This window comes from Diceros bicornis, chromosome 32 (assembly GCF_020826845.1).
Source record: "Diceros bicornis minor isolate mBicDic1 chromosome 32, mDicBic1.mat.cur, whole genome shotgun sequence".
Classification (NCBI taxonomy): domain Eukaryota; kingdom Metazoa; phylum Chordata; class Mammalia; order Perissodactyla; family Rhinocerotidae; genus Diceros; species Diceros bicornis.
This window is the reverse complement of record NC_080771.1, coordinates 28138732-28153992: the sequence shown is the minus strand read 5'-3', so window position 1 is coordinate 28153992 and position 15261 is coordinate 28138732. Positions and strand designations below refer to the sequence as shown.

The 15261-nt window shown below is 43.2% G+C and overlaps 1 protein-coding gene across 6 annotated transcripts in view; it reads right to left on the bottom strand.

The window, feature by feature from the left end:
* WWOX (WW domain containing oxidoreductase) overlaps positions 1-15261 on the bottom strand; it is a 739856-nt gene that overhangs the window by 674550 nt on the left and 50045 nt on the right. For all 6 annotated transcript variants that reach the window (XM_058528338.1, XM_058528335.1, XM_058528337.1 and 3 more), the window contains exon 5: positions 14768-14874. In XM_058528338.1, coding sequence (XP_058384321.1) covers positions 14768-14874 — 107 coding nt within the window. The remainder of the gene's footprint in view (positions 1-14767; positions 14875-15261) is intronic.

Sequence of the window (15261 nt, the reverse complement as noted above, 5' to 3'; positions counted from 1 at the left end):
CTTTCTGAGCCAGAAATAATCAGAGAAGGCTGAAAACAGTGATCACACCCATGGTGCAGAGGCCTGCACCAAATGAGCTCCATAGAAACACTCCTGAGAGGTTCTCCGCCTCCCCCACCCTCCCTTCATCTCCCTCTGTCTCTCCCCAACTCTGATCTCTGTTTGTCTCTTCTCTCTGTCCCTCCCCTAGGTCTCCGTCTCTCCCGCCTATGTGTATGTCAGTCTGCCTGTCTGTCTGCCTGGCCCTCTCCCGTCGCCCTCCTCCACCACAGCTCTGTTTCTGTCCGTCTCTCTTTCTGTGTGTCTGTCTCTCTCTTGTTAATTTCGTTTTCAGTATACATTTATCTTGACAGGCTTCAGGACAATTACTTATTAGCCAAACAGGAAGAGGGACATCAGAAGCAAAGCCAACCCAACTCAAGCTGGTGATGTGATCTGTTCATTCACAACTTTCTCTAAAAAGAAAAACGACTTAACTAATACATATCTGAATTTTTCAAATTATTCTTGTGTAAATTGGCTCACATCTTTCCCAGATCCCCTAAAAGTAATGGCTAAAAGAGTTACACAAAACCGAATGGGTCATATATGACTAAAAAGAACTTTATTTTTAACATATACTTTAAAGGAATGTAGAATTATTTCTTCTTTTCTTTGATGTCTCCCTAAAACCGTCTGTGTTGGCAGCTCTGCAAGGATGCCATAAACAGTGACTCAAGCCTGCAAGATGACTGTGATCACTAACACCAGCACCAAGTACCACTGTATTTCCTCCAATGATGCAAATTTACCCAGAGCTGAAAATAAACATTTAGGCAGCTCTCCGTTATCCACATTTACAGACCAGACAAGCCAAGAACCATCCCAAACAGAAGGCAATTCTAAAATGACCGCTACTTATTTCCACGTGGCATTGTATGGATCCCGGGTGGAAGATTTATGTTGTAAAAGGGTCTAGCTCAGTCTAGCACTGAAATGCATTCCTATTCCTCAAGTACCCAGCACTATTCATGAGAGGGGGATCCAAACGGTTCCAGATGGTGGGAGAAATAACATGAGAGAAGGGCCTCAGGAATAAGAGCTTAGCAGCCTGCTTGACAACAAAAGATCTGGAGTCACAGTGGCATTTGCCACTGTCCAAGAAACAGAGACGATCTTGGGCCGGAGGCTGGCCAAGCTTTTGTGGGAAAGAAAACAGCAACATCTTAAAAGGAAAAGCGCTAACAGGAGACAACCCAGAACGGTAGGGACCAAGACCAGTGTGAAGCTCAGATCAGCCCCACCAGAAGCCAGACCTGACCCCTTCTGTATCGAGTCCAGCCAGGCTCCACACTCACGTGTAGCTCATGGGATTATTGGGATAACGGCTCCTAAGCAGGCTGCTCAGACTTCTCAGTTTCTCTCCTCATTATGTCTGCTCTCCTGGTATATTATTAAGAGCCCTCCTTTGGCTCTCAACTTCCTGGTTTGAACAATAAATTGTCTGATCATCCTACTCCTAAGAGAGGGTTGCAGATAAGCAAACACGTTTCTCTCGCTTTTCACAGAGTTTCTAAGAGTGAGGAATGTTTTCCCTCATCCTGTGTTAAAGGTTCTCAGGGCAGGAAACATTGGAAGGGATGATTATTTTTATCCTTTGGGACTCAGTTGATGGATTTAAAAGTATTCCTTGAATGTCAGGAAATAAGCAAGTATATTCAGCATCCTTCTCATCCTTTCAGGCTCATAGCTGCCACTTTAACCACTACCGACCCAAAGCGTGGATGAGGGTATCTCCTGGGCTCCATGCTCCCCATCTCTGATTCAGCTTGAGCATCTATCTTTCTGCATCACCACGTGTGGACTGCATCACTCCCACTTGGATCCTTCACTGGCTGCCAGGACCTGGAGAAGAAAGCCCACTCTCCTCAGAGAATGGAATCCAAGGTCCCAAATGATCTGGCTCCAAACGGCAGCTTCTGGACTCCGCTCCTACATTATTCCAAACCTGACTGTTCACCATCCCCAGGGCCTGCTTTCATGCCCTGCTCTTGCTCTTCCTGCCACTGGAATGTGCCCTCAACGTCTGGGCGTGCTGCATCTGCCAGTACTTCCTTCTTCAAGGATCCTGCTCTGAAGCACAGGGGGACGCATCTTTCATGAGTCCTAAGAGTACCGCTCTTACCATGCTCCCCTGGTTCTGGCATGGGTTACAGTTTGGGGACATCATCTCACTTGTAAAGTCCTTGAAGGTAATGACAATATTCCATACTGTCTTATATCACCCACTATACCCACAAGCACATAACAGATGCTTAATACATATTTGTACAGTTTTTCAAGTTCTCTGAAAATCTTTTGGCTAGTTGGTAGTCGGCAAACTAGGTTGTGAGAACATTTGATTTTTGCAAGCAAAGATAAGAACCTGTACCAGCTCTTTTATAATAAAAAAATCAAACAGCATGAGAATTGTAGAGCAGTGCATGAGAATCTCCTGGAGGGACTGAAGAACACAGACTGGCTGGGCCACACCTCCAGAAACTCTGATCCAGTAGATCTGAGGTGGGGCCCAGGAATCTGCATTCCTAACAAGTTCTCAGGTGACGCCGATGCTGCGGGTCAGGGGCCACGCTTCCAGCAGCACTGTGTGAGTTTCTGCAGCACTGGAAACCATAGGGACTAATCAATGAAACACTACTGAGACCATTACAGATGGGTCCTATCCTTTCCTGCCTTAAAAAGATTACTCTCCTAGCCCCCTTTTCATTTTTGTCTTCATGTTGCTTACAATTTGATGTAGATTTTAAGCATCCTGTAATTCATCAACTAATTCTCTCCTGGCTACACATTCCAAGTAATTAAAGTTCAGTAATAACTTATTCTTTCTGCTCCAGCACCTGCATTTCATTTGTTTATTTTCCCAGAGTCATAAATCTGAAGGGCTGTCAAAGTGCCATAATATTAGTGCAATAATCAAAGTTAATTAGTCCCTCTCAATAAACAACAACAAAGCCATTACAAAGATGCATTGAAGTTTCTCCCAGCTACCCAGTTTACAGATCACATTGTAGCTGTAACAATTAGAATCTGAGAATTGTCGGTAAATGCGTGCAGTGTTCTTCATTCATTTAAAAGGAGACTGTGCTCTTCATTTGCACTGATTCATTAACTCCAGGGAAGGCAAAGTGGGTCTGGGCTCCACATCTGCTGCCTGCTGAAGGATACCAGAGCAGACGGAGTTCTCCCCAGCTGCCAAGCCTTACCATGCACATCCCAAACTCCAATAATAAAAGCGGGACAGGGGTTGCAAAGAAATGAGAGGGGCCAGCCTCACTGCCAACTTTTAGTAATCTGATGTCTTCAATAACTTTGGATTTATTATTGAGGGAATTTGAGAGATGTGAGTATCAGTTGGGTTCTGATGAGAAGGCAGCCCAGTGGAACTCGGAGGGCAGAACCAGGGCAGGTGAGTAGAAGATGCTCAGAGGAAGATTCTGCCTTCAATATAAGGGAGAACTTTCTAATTAAGAGGTGTGCAGAAATAGGATGGGCTGCCTTGGGAGGGAGGAGCTTACCCATCACTGGAAGAGTTTAAGTCAAAGCAGGATGATCTCTATTCAGGGATGTTGTATAAATGGTCTGCGTACTGGAAAGAGGTCAGGAAAGGTGACCCGGATGGTCGATGCAACCCTAAGAACTTAAGATTCTTTGCATTTAGAGACAATCATTGCCTGAGTCCTCATGTCTTGTCCTTTGAACTCACTGTCCAGTTTCTCTAAGAGCTCCTTTTCCCCTTAAGGCCACAACTCCTGTGTTCATTACCCATTGTGACATAACAAGTTTCCCCCAAGTGTAGTGGCTTAAAACAGTAAGTATTTCGCATCTCACCAAGTTTCCATAGGTCAGGAATTCTGGGTGGTTCTCACTTGAGATCTCTCACGAGGTTGCCGTCAATCTGTCAGCTGGGGCTGTGGCCATCTGCAGGCTTGACTAAGCTGGAGGATTCCAAGAGGCCTTAGTCATGAGGCTGTTGGCTGGAGGCCTCAGTTCTCTGTCACATCAGCCTTTCCATAGGGATGCTGGAGCATCCTCACAACACGGCAGCCAGCTTCCCCGGAGTGAGTAATCCAAGAGAGTGCTGCATGCCTTCTATGACCTGTCCTGGGAGTCATACTCCATCAATTCTGCCACATTCTATTCATTAAGAGTGAGTCACTAAATTCAGCCCACACTCAAGGGGAAGAGAATGAGGCTCCACCTCTTAAAAGGAAGAGTATCAAAGAATTGGTGGACAGATTTTAAAACCACAACAGCCACTTCTAAGGCTTCCCTTTTTAGGGTCTTCAAAATCTAGTTACATCCTCATGCCCCAGTCGACTAAGTGGCAGGGACTAGTTGCAGGTGAGTCCCCTGGAAGCATAGATTTGGTTCTGCCAACTCCACTTCTCTCTCATGCTAACCCAGCCTCTGCGGAAGGCCAGCCAGCTCCATACCAGGGCGTGGGCACCAGGAGTGTGAATGGTCACCTCTCCAGCCCGCTAGGGATGGAAGGAACCCCCGGCTCCTTACCTCAGCTCATCTCACTATTAACTGACATATCGATGCAAAGATGAAGAAAGGCTTGGCTACTTCCTAATACTCTGATCATTTATTTAAAAAAAAAAAAAGCCAGAAGAGGAAACACATTTTCCAACAAAGTTTCTGAGAGTATCTGTCTATTTTAGGAATCTGTATTGAGAACAAGTCAGCTTCTCTGGAAGCTTCCATTTTCGGAAAGCTGAAGCTTCCATTTTCGGAGTCTTTACTAAGTACCAGGTTCTATATAAGAGAGTATGTGTGTGCTTTCATTTCATCCCAAAGATGACCCTGAGAGCCATTAGTAGCACCGTTCTGCAGGTAAATAAAGCAAGGTTCAAAGAGATGAACCAATGTGCCCAGGGATACCCAGTGAGCACTTGTTCAAACCAGCATATAATCTCAGGTCTACAGGACTCCAAAACTGGGGCTCCCTCTACACTACTGGGCTGTCTCCATATAAATTAAAAATTAGTCTATTTTAAGTATATGGTTAAAATAAACTTCAACCTATTACAGTGTGTGCTGCCGCGTTCTGAGACTGGCTGCCTCGTCTACAGCTGTATCTCTATTTGTCCTCACGTAGGAGGTTTTATTGGCATAAGGACTGTTTCTCCTCCCTGTTTAATCTAACACCCGCTATGTCTGAGACTCTCTGGAAATGCCCCATAATAAATATGAAAAACAGTCTCAGGGGCCAGCCCGGTGGCATAGTAGTTAAGTTCACATGCGCCACTTCAGTGGCCCGTGGTTCGCAGGTTCAGATCCCAGGAGCAGACCAATGCACTGTTTGTGGAGCCATGCTGTAGGGGTGTCCCATATAAAGTAGAGGAAGATGGGCACGGATGTTAGCTCAGGGCCAATCTTCCTCAGCAAAAAGAGGAGGATTGGCAATAGATGTTAGCTCAAGGCTAATTATTCCTCACCCACACACACAAAAAGATAAAACAGTCTCAAGCATATTTTTCCCCTGTTAAATAACAGAGCCTAAATGCCTAGTGGCAGACGCAGGCCTTTTAGCCATTGGCTGAACACCATCTGAAGATGGAATCCGTCTCTTCAAACTATGTCACAATTGCTTAATAATAACTCAGTGGACCCCGAATTAATGAAAGGATGTATCTGCTTTGGCTTTCACATGATTGGGAGTGATGGCTTGGAGCTGGCCACCTGTGCTTGACTTTCACTCTTGAAAATTCTGTGGATAATCAGAGCCCTTGTTATACAAAGGTTACAATGGCTATAAAGTTTGAAAGATTCAGTCCAAGATTGCAAGCGGTGGACAGGAAAAAAACCAAAAAAGAAGACACAGAGATGGTCATCAAAGGAACAATGAATAACATCAAGACTAAGTCAACGCAAAATTTTTGGAATGAGAAATGAAATGGAAAATTTAGAGGATAAATACTAAGCACAAGTTTTAGGCATCCTGGAGACAGAGAAAACTCAGAATATTTTAGCAACTGATTATGTCCATGAGGGGGATGAATAATTTATTATCTGATAAAGAATCTTTCCTGGGCCTACTACAAGGAAGATCAAATAGCCAACTTAAATAGAACAGAAAATACACTATATACCACTTAAATGGAAGTCTGGGAAGGAAAGAGCTTCTTTTAGTGAGATGAGGTTCATCAACTCCACCAGATTACAAAAAGCCACCCAGGAAGTTCTCTTGACTAGGGAACCACAGGCACCCTCCTATCATGAACAGAGAAACATTTATACATAAACATGCACATCTCCATGAACACAATCTTTGGCTAAGTCGTTGAAAAAGAAAGGACAGTCTTCCGACACAACGCACACCAGGAATTTTGGATTGGGTGACAAGATGGCATTGGGGTCAGATAAATATGCCTTCAAATTCTGGATCGACCACATAGCTTCCAGCTGTATCAGCTTAGGCAAGCCTTTTCCCTTCCTCTAGCCTCTAACGCCTCATCTGCAAAATGGATTTAACACACAACATAAATATCTCATTGCTAAATGCAATAAACAGTGCTTAGTACGGAAATACACATGAATACCCAACCCCACCTGCAGGTGACAATAATAATATGATATTTTGTAAACCAAAATGTCCCAAGGGAGAACTCTAGAACTTTACATTTGAATGTGTGTGTGTGTGCTTATTGATTTAAGCTAGTGGTTTATATAGTTCTTGCTGGTTCCCAGACTTGTTTATATCATACTTTATTTATTGAAAATCCAATGCTATACATAAAAACAATTTTTAAAGCAAAGAAATGAGGAACAAATCCAGCAGCTGATTTAGAATGAACTTTTCCCAATAATCTATAACTATTAATAATATTAATAGTTTTTATATTTTTGTTTAGCTGAAGATCATTCAAAACAATGGAGATGAGTCCTATAACTTGTGATGCGTTGAATAACAATCATCTTTTCTGATCCAAGTCACCGGCTTAGACAGGCGTAAGGCTTGTAAATTATCCACCCCATGTGCAGCACACCTCCCCCCAGGCCACACACATCACATAAAAGAAAGCATCCCACCTAAGGCCTTTGATCTGTGAAGGCAAATTATGGGATTTAAGCTTTTATTATCAAAGGAGGTTGGGGGAAATTCCCACAAATACCAAAGCTATACCAGATCATAAAGTCGCTGAGTGGATTTGAAGGAGGCTGGATTTCTCCAGTGGTTCTTAAAAGTGCAAGCAATTTATTTACTACTCAGCATCCTAGCCCATCACTCCTTAATATTGTGTCATGAACACACAGGGTGTCAGTATCCATGAAAAGCACAGCAAAGTGTCGAACCTACGTGCCTAATACATTGGTGGGTACCAAGTACTCCATATCAGAAAATAATATTAAAATCATTATCTCCAGTGCTTATCAATGAGGCTACAATATGACATAATACTGTCAGCTTTCCACATGCCTTCACTCCAACTAGATAAATAGACCTGGTATCAACTCTATTGAAAACTAGAATAATTACAACACTTCAGTCTCTCCAGCATCAAACTGTGTGGCGACAATCAACCGAGCATGTGCTCTCTCCCTAAAACATACATATTCTATTACCTCTGACTAATAAATCTTTTCTTTTTACCCCTCATCTCCTTGCTTTCTCAATAACCATTTTGATATAAACCATTGCTTGCTGTTCCTGATGACTGATCCCTTAATCATCTTTCCTAAATATATGCAAAGTGTATTTCTTTGTAAATACAAAAGAAAAAGCAATCACATAAATAATTAAGATGGCTTTTCAAATGACAGTTGAGTGCTAATATAAGCTTCACTGGAAAATACTAATCAACAAACTAAATACACATCTATTAAAATGTAGGAGTCCAGACAGATGAAGATAGAGAAACAATTCATTGCAACTCCATTTGAATCATGCTGATAAACATCCTCCCTACAGCTCCTCTTTCAGCTGCTTGGAGAGGTTAAGAAAAGTAAGCATCACTTCGTACTTTCATGTATGAATAAGACATTATTATTATTATTGCTATTAATAGCAGCTAAAACTTAATCTATCCCCAGCAATGTGCTAAACACACATGCAGTCAATGCACTTAACACTCATAGCCACCTATACCTCCTGGAATAGATATTAGTATTCGGATTTTACAGATGAAGAAACTAAGGTTTAGAGAAATTAAGAAACTTGCCCAAGGTCATAGTGTGTGTCTGCTTCTAATCTTTGCCATTATAATACAGCATATTTTAAAGTAGGGTTATCAACTGGAGATGATTTGCCCCCCACCAAGGGACATCTGCCCAGGAAGCATCTTAAAGAACACCCAGCCTGCCTTCTCCGGGGCTCTTGAGAATCTTGGTTAAATATCCATGAGAAAACAAGAGCAGCTGAGCTAGACCCCTGTTGCATTCTCCTGGCCAATGACATGTCATCCTAACCAGTCCCTAGGAAGATTTAAGTCTAGGCCATATAAAAAGACAAGTTAGGGGCCTGCCCGGTAGTGTAATGGTTAAGTTTGCAAGCTCCACTCCGGCGGCCTGGGGTTCGCAGGTTCAGGTCCCAGGCACGAACCCAGGCACCGCTTATCAAGCCATGCTGTGGCAGGCGTCCCATATATAAAATAGAGGAAGATGGGCACAGATGTTAGCTTAGGGCCAATCTTCCTCAGCAAAAAGAGGAGGATTGGCAGCAGATGTTAGCTCAGGGCTAATCTTCCTTACCAAAAAAAAAAAAAGACAAGATAGGGGGGCCAGGCTGGTGGCATAGTGCTTAAGTTTGCACACTCTGCTTTGGCGGCCCAGGGTTCACAGGTTCGAATCCCAGGCGTGGACCTACACACTGCTCGTCAAGCCATGCTGTGGCAGCGTCCTATATACAAAATAGAGGAAGACTGGCACAGATGTTAGCTCAGGGACAATCTTCCTCAAGCAAAAAGAGGAAGATTGCCAACAGATGTTAGCTCAGGGCCAATTTTCCTCACACACACACACACACACACACACACACACACAAGTTAGAAAAGTTTGGGCTTGAAGTCTTCCTTGGGGACCAAAGCTTCTCACCAAACTAAACATACTTAGGTCATTTCGCCCTTATGATGAGGGAATGGGCCCAAGACACATTCTGAGGAATCAGGAGAGGGTCACATAACTCCAAGGGAGGGCCATCAGCCTCTCTTCCCAGCCCAGCCCACTTCCACCCAACTCATTGGTATCTCAATCCCCAGTGGATGCTAGAGCATCAGAACATTCAGTGGGCCCCACATTTCACTAATGGACAGCCCCCATACGTGAGCTCTCTTATACTTCCTGTTCCACTCTTTACATGATAAGCAGATCTAGTAAGGGCCTGGCACATGTGAGGCAGGTTGGCCACTCTAAACAATCCCTTCTTCTGTTTTGATTCCTTCTCCCACCCCCTTCCATGAACCCACCCCTTCTCCTCCTGCACAAACTGGTAGGTAACTGGGTGACCTCAGGCCCATCTGCTCCAGCTCTATTCAACTTCCTTCCTCCCTTTTTTTTTTTTTTTTTTAATCTGAGAGTACCTTCTAGCTGCTGTATGTGGGACATGGCCTCAGCATGGCCAGAGAAGCAGTGCGTCGGTGCGTGCCCGGGATCCGAACCCGGGCCGCCAGCAGCGGAGCACGCGCACTTAACCGCTAAGCCACGGGGCTGGCCCAACTTCCTTCCTCGTTAGGACCAGAAGTTTTAGATCCCAAGTTTTAGGAATCTAAAATTTAGATACTGTAATAAGCTGAGAGCAAGGAGGAAGTGGGAGCCCCACTTAGACCTTTCAAGAGCTATACGTCGGGACTTTGGGTCTCGTTGTGAAAGTCTATAAAGCGCATTTTGATATCTAATCAGCTATTGCTCTTCACATACAATGCCCGTTGGAGGTCCTCAGATCTCAGGATGGAGAGGGGCACATGCCAGACCTCCACAGATAGAACAACAAAACCCCACTCCAATAAATACGTGTTGAGTAAAGGAAAGTATAAACCACTGCACTGAAGGGATTCAGACACACCTATCAGCATCCCAGACTTAGAGAACTCACTGGAATCCTAACATACAGACCACGCTGCTAAATAAAAGAGAATCCACTCTATCCTGAAAATAGGAAGATACGCTACCTACTCAGCCAGCCATATGGAAAAATTAGGTGCTTGTCTAAGAGGTCTAAGACAGACAGTAGTCTATAATCCACATAAGGATGTGAATGAGGTAGGCCACGTCCTCGTATGGTGGACTGCTTAACAACATAGGCATGAACCCCATTCCCAGAGACATTTTATTTAACTATGATTGGGGGGCTGATGGACCTCACTATCCTCCCTTCCTTTTTAATTATGCTAAATGGATTAACTTTTCAAGGAGGTGGTTTACTTCTGCACTGTCCATGTTATCCAATTTTAATTGTTTTCAATTCTTCTCTTATTTCTAATGTGTAGCAACCAAAACATCTCAGCAGGAGGGCATTTTCCCATGAAATAATTATTATTCGTAGTAATTACATATAGGCTTTCAATATAATTCCTTACAGAATGTGTTTTCATTTAAGTTATATTTTACTAAATAGCTGGATCTCCCCAAAAGTGGTTTGAGAACTCTATAAACGATATCTTGAATGCAAAGGGATTGCTTGAGACAATAAGGTAGATCAGAGTTGCTTCCTCTGAGAAATGTGATTAATCCTAAAATGAATCACTCAAATAGCATCTAGCAATTTTGAAAGCAAAGCCTGAAAGGCAATGAACGGACATGATGCTGGATGTAGCATAAAAGCTGGGTCGTGGAGTGGAGTAGGCAGACCAGGTTTGGAGGCCAGATGGACCAACCATGCCAGGAGCCTGCCTCTGCAGTCACCAGCTGTGTGACTCTGGGTGAGTCTCTTCACCCTCCTGATCCTTCCACTGGCTCTTCTGTAGAATGGAGAAAACCAGGCTTTTGCATCCTCCTGACTAGGGATATAAAGTGCCTTGCCCGGGACACAGGGCATGACAGAGACACCATAAATGGTGGTTGTTAGCTTCCCCATGATGAGTGTGAGAATAACATTCCCCTGGCTTGGAGACAGACATGAATGTTCTGGAACACAGCAATTCTAGAATGTGCAGTAAAGGCAGGAAGAAAAAGGCTAGGCAGGGAAGAAGAAGTTGGAGAAGGAGGCATGAACTCCATCTCTGGAGCTGAGAAGGCCCGCAGAACCTTGGCACGTGCGAGCCCCCACTGAGCCAAAGGCCCAAAGACTTCTGAGTGAGCTTTTGCTGCAACAAAAAACTTTGGATCATTTTGAGAGTCTCCTGTGAAGGGCCAATATGTTGCAGTGCCTTTCTGGATCCGTTACTGATCTGATTCATCCCAGATCAAGCATGAACACAGTCAAGTTGGCTAGCAGCTGGAAAAACTGGAGTCGATCAAATTGACCTTGAGAAACACAAGAAGGTGGTATTTAATGATGTGCCAGATAAAATCCCTGCGCAGAGATGAGGTAAGGAAGGGCCTGAAGGAAACCAGACTAGCACATATGGAGGGTGGGGACTGGGGGGAAGGGCATGGGGACCCCAGCTCAACGTGGATCGCCAAGGCAGGTTCTCACACACTCAGCGCTGTTAATTGTGCAATGATAGGAAATGGTAACGATGGCTTTTGATGCTAAATTTGAGCTTCCGTCATCACAATCTAGGGGAATGAGGAACATAGTACAACGGGATTCACAGAAAACAGGTGAACAGGGGAGAGACGATAAAAGGGTGGGGTTTCTTCAGTCTACAACCTATAAAATCAGATTTTAATGTTTGAAATGCCACGTAAGTGTTAGTTTTGTTTTCATCCCCATTTCCTTTGCTCATGTCCCTGACAGTGAATATTTTTGGATAATGCTTTCTCTGGGAGCGCTGATTGCTTCTTGGCCCCAAGTTACTACACGGTAGAATCAAACTACACAATGATAAGTTCTGTCATCTGAAACTGACTCCCAGGGACCCAATTACACCTTAAAATGCAAGGGAAAAAACTAAATCGTGGGTCTTTGAGATCATCCCATTCAACGTTCTTCGTTAGAGATGAGGAAACTGAGGCACCAAATACATTAAGAGACTTGCCAAACTCCCAGAGTTGATTAGCGTGAACGCAGCAATTTCTCCCTCCAAGCATCAAGCACTAGTTATAATGAGATAAACACAGATGAATCTGTTCTCACATATCAGGAAAAAGGAAGACACTTTTTAAAATGCATAAATAGTTGTCTTTTAGCATTATCTTCCAAGACTGGTTTAAACATTAATATCATCGTACAACGTGGTTATTACAGTATCACAAGGGCTACTGGAATTTGATTTTTCTCGTTTAAATATAACATCAAATGGGCAAAATTTTACAAGTTTGACACTCTCTGCTGCTAGACCACAGGAACTCTTCCACATTGACAGTGGGGATAGAAATTGGTACAACACTATGAAATGGCAACTGGGAAAGTGCTACCGAAATTGTAAACACATATGGCTTTGAATCAATGAGTCCACTGCTAAGATTCTGCCTTATGGGTGTACTCACAAAAGCATATATCAAGAATACTCACTGCAGCATAGTTTAGATCCAATTTTGGATGAAATGAAAATGAAAGAGCCACCAAACTTTAAGCCAATAGCAAAACAATGAAAACAACCTAAATGTCCAGCAAAAAGGGAGACTGATTAAATAAATTATAGCATAAGCACAGGATGGAATATTATACAGCAGTTAAAAACAACAAGGTAGATCTATACGTACTGAGAAGAAAAGACCTCCTATAGTATTAAGCGAAAAAATCAAAGTACATAACAGCACGTGAGTGTGTTTTCTAGGATATACAATCTTTTTCTGGAAGAATACACAAGAAATGGTTAATAATATTTGCCCTCCAAGAGAAGCATTGGGAAGGACTTTCCCTTTCAATTTTATACCATCCAATTCTGTATGAAGATGCAAACCATATGCATGTATTACCATTTGATCTCCTTATATATCTCTAAAGATGACTACCATACCACCTAATAGCGGTTATTACTTTTTTATTACATTAGAACGATGCTAAAATAATCAGAAAAAACTGATTTGCTTTTTTAATTTAACCCAAAATAATGAATCCAGTGAGCTCAAGAAAAGTGTTCATTTGAAACATACTGACTTTGAAATATTTCATTTGAAATATACCTAAAAAGGAGAAACAAATCTTCCTTTTCTTGACTTTCAGTCCGGAACACCAGACATTCTCTTAAACAAATCGTGGTCTATTTCTTCAGATGGCAAGAAATCTTCCACGGTGCTCAGAAAATGAAGACAGTCTTGGCAAGATTTATCCGACCCCCTTCACGCTCTGCCCCCAGCCTCGTGACTGTCTTCTCCTCCTCCTTCTCCCAGGGCCACTCCACAGGCCATTCCCTCCGCCTGGTTTGACTCTTCTCCACCCTCCCCCTGGTCTTTCTGGAGATTTCAGCTCACTTACTTCTTTCTCGGAGATTCTGAACATCCCCACCTCCCTGGCATTATTCACTATGTTGGAATACCACATACTTCATAGTACCACTTACCACCGTTGCAAGTTTACATGGATGATTACGTTTCTTGGGTTAAATCTGACTTCCACTCTAGGCTGAAAGCTCTACAAAGACAGTGGTAATATCCGTTCTTCCTTAACAGTAGACCCCCCCAGTACCTACAACAATGATACACTTCATAAATATGTGAATGAATGACATGAATGAATGAATGCAGTCTATACGTCATGCCGAAGCCCAGTGATCACGTTAAAAAATCAATCAGCCTGTGTCACTCTCTGGCTCAAACCCTCTGATGTCTTCCTCACCACTGACCTTGAGCCCTATGTAACGCCCTCAGAGCACCTCTGTAACATCTCCCCTTCCACGAGCCTCCAGCCACACTAGCTCCCTGCTGATCCTTGAATCCTCCAGGCATGCTCCTACCTCTGTGCCTTTGCACATGCTGTTCCCACTGCTTAGAAAGCACTTCCTCTTTCACACAGCTTACTTCGTTAGTTCATTCATGTCTCAGATCAAGTGTCACGACTTTAGAGGGGTCTCTGCCGACCACCCAATCTAAAATAGTTCACACTGCCACTCCTCATCCCTCACTCTGCTTCACTGTCCTTCGCTGTATTTAGAATGACCTGACATTATGTTAAATATGAAAGGTAATTATCTCTTTATGGCCTATTTCTCCCACCTAGAAGCTAAGCCCAGGAGGGCAGGGATTTTGTTTTGTGTGATGCTATATCCTCAGCCCCAAGAGCACGGTGAGCCCTCAGCAAATGTGTGTGCAAAGACATATCAACACCAACATCTATACAGAGAGAGAAAAGCAAAAAGGAAAAACCAGACACAGGGTTAAAGCTTGCTCCTTTCTAACCCTTTCTAATCCTAAAAACCATAAGCAACACAACCTCTTAGCTGTATTTATGGGCGTTAACCACATTTTATTTTTCTTAATAAATGAACTAAATGCATAAACATTCTCAAGCCTCTGACTAATCAAGCAGATGACACTGACAATGAACTATAAACAAGTGTGTGGATAGTAACGGGCTTGCTTGTCTTCTCACTCATAAAGTAAACAAAGTGAAAATGACTTTACAAATAAAGAAAACATTAGTCTAAGAGCAATAAACTTTACGCACTGAACTAAAACCTCCATGTGTTTATACCGGCATGTGTATTTGACGATTAAAAAAAAAAACAGTCAAGTACTTGCTTACCCATTCTCCTAAAATGCGTGACACAGCTTCATTCGCTCTTGTCATGTTCCTACAGGCCAGGATCACGTGTGCACCATGGAGGGCAAAAGACTTGGCAGTTTCAAACCCTATGATTTAAAGGAAAGTCAGCATTAGAAAACACAAATGCAAAACACTGAGTCGTGTTGAATGGCCTTATGGAGCACCACATGCATTACCCTAGTGGTTCTCAACCAGAGGCAATTTTGCCCCCTAGAATAGTTGCAAATGTCTAGAGACATTTTCAGTGGCCACAACTGGGGGTGGGTGCTATTGGCACCTTGAGGGTAAAGGCTACGGATGCTACAAAATATCCTACACAGGACAAAAAGCACAGGACAGCCCCCACAACCAAGAATCACCTAGCCCCAAATGTCAACAGTGTTGAAGTTGAGAAAACCTCTCCTAGAAACACAGAGATTTCAAAGGTGAAGGCCAAGCCATAGAAGAGGTCGTGGCATAGTCAGCCATTTAAC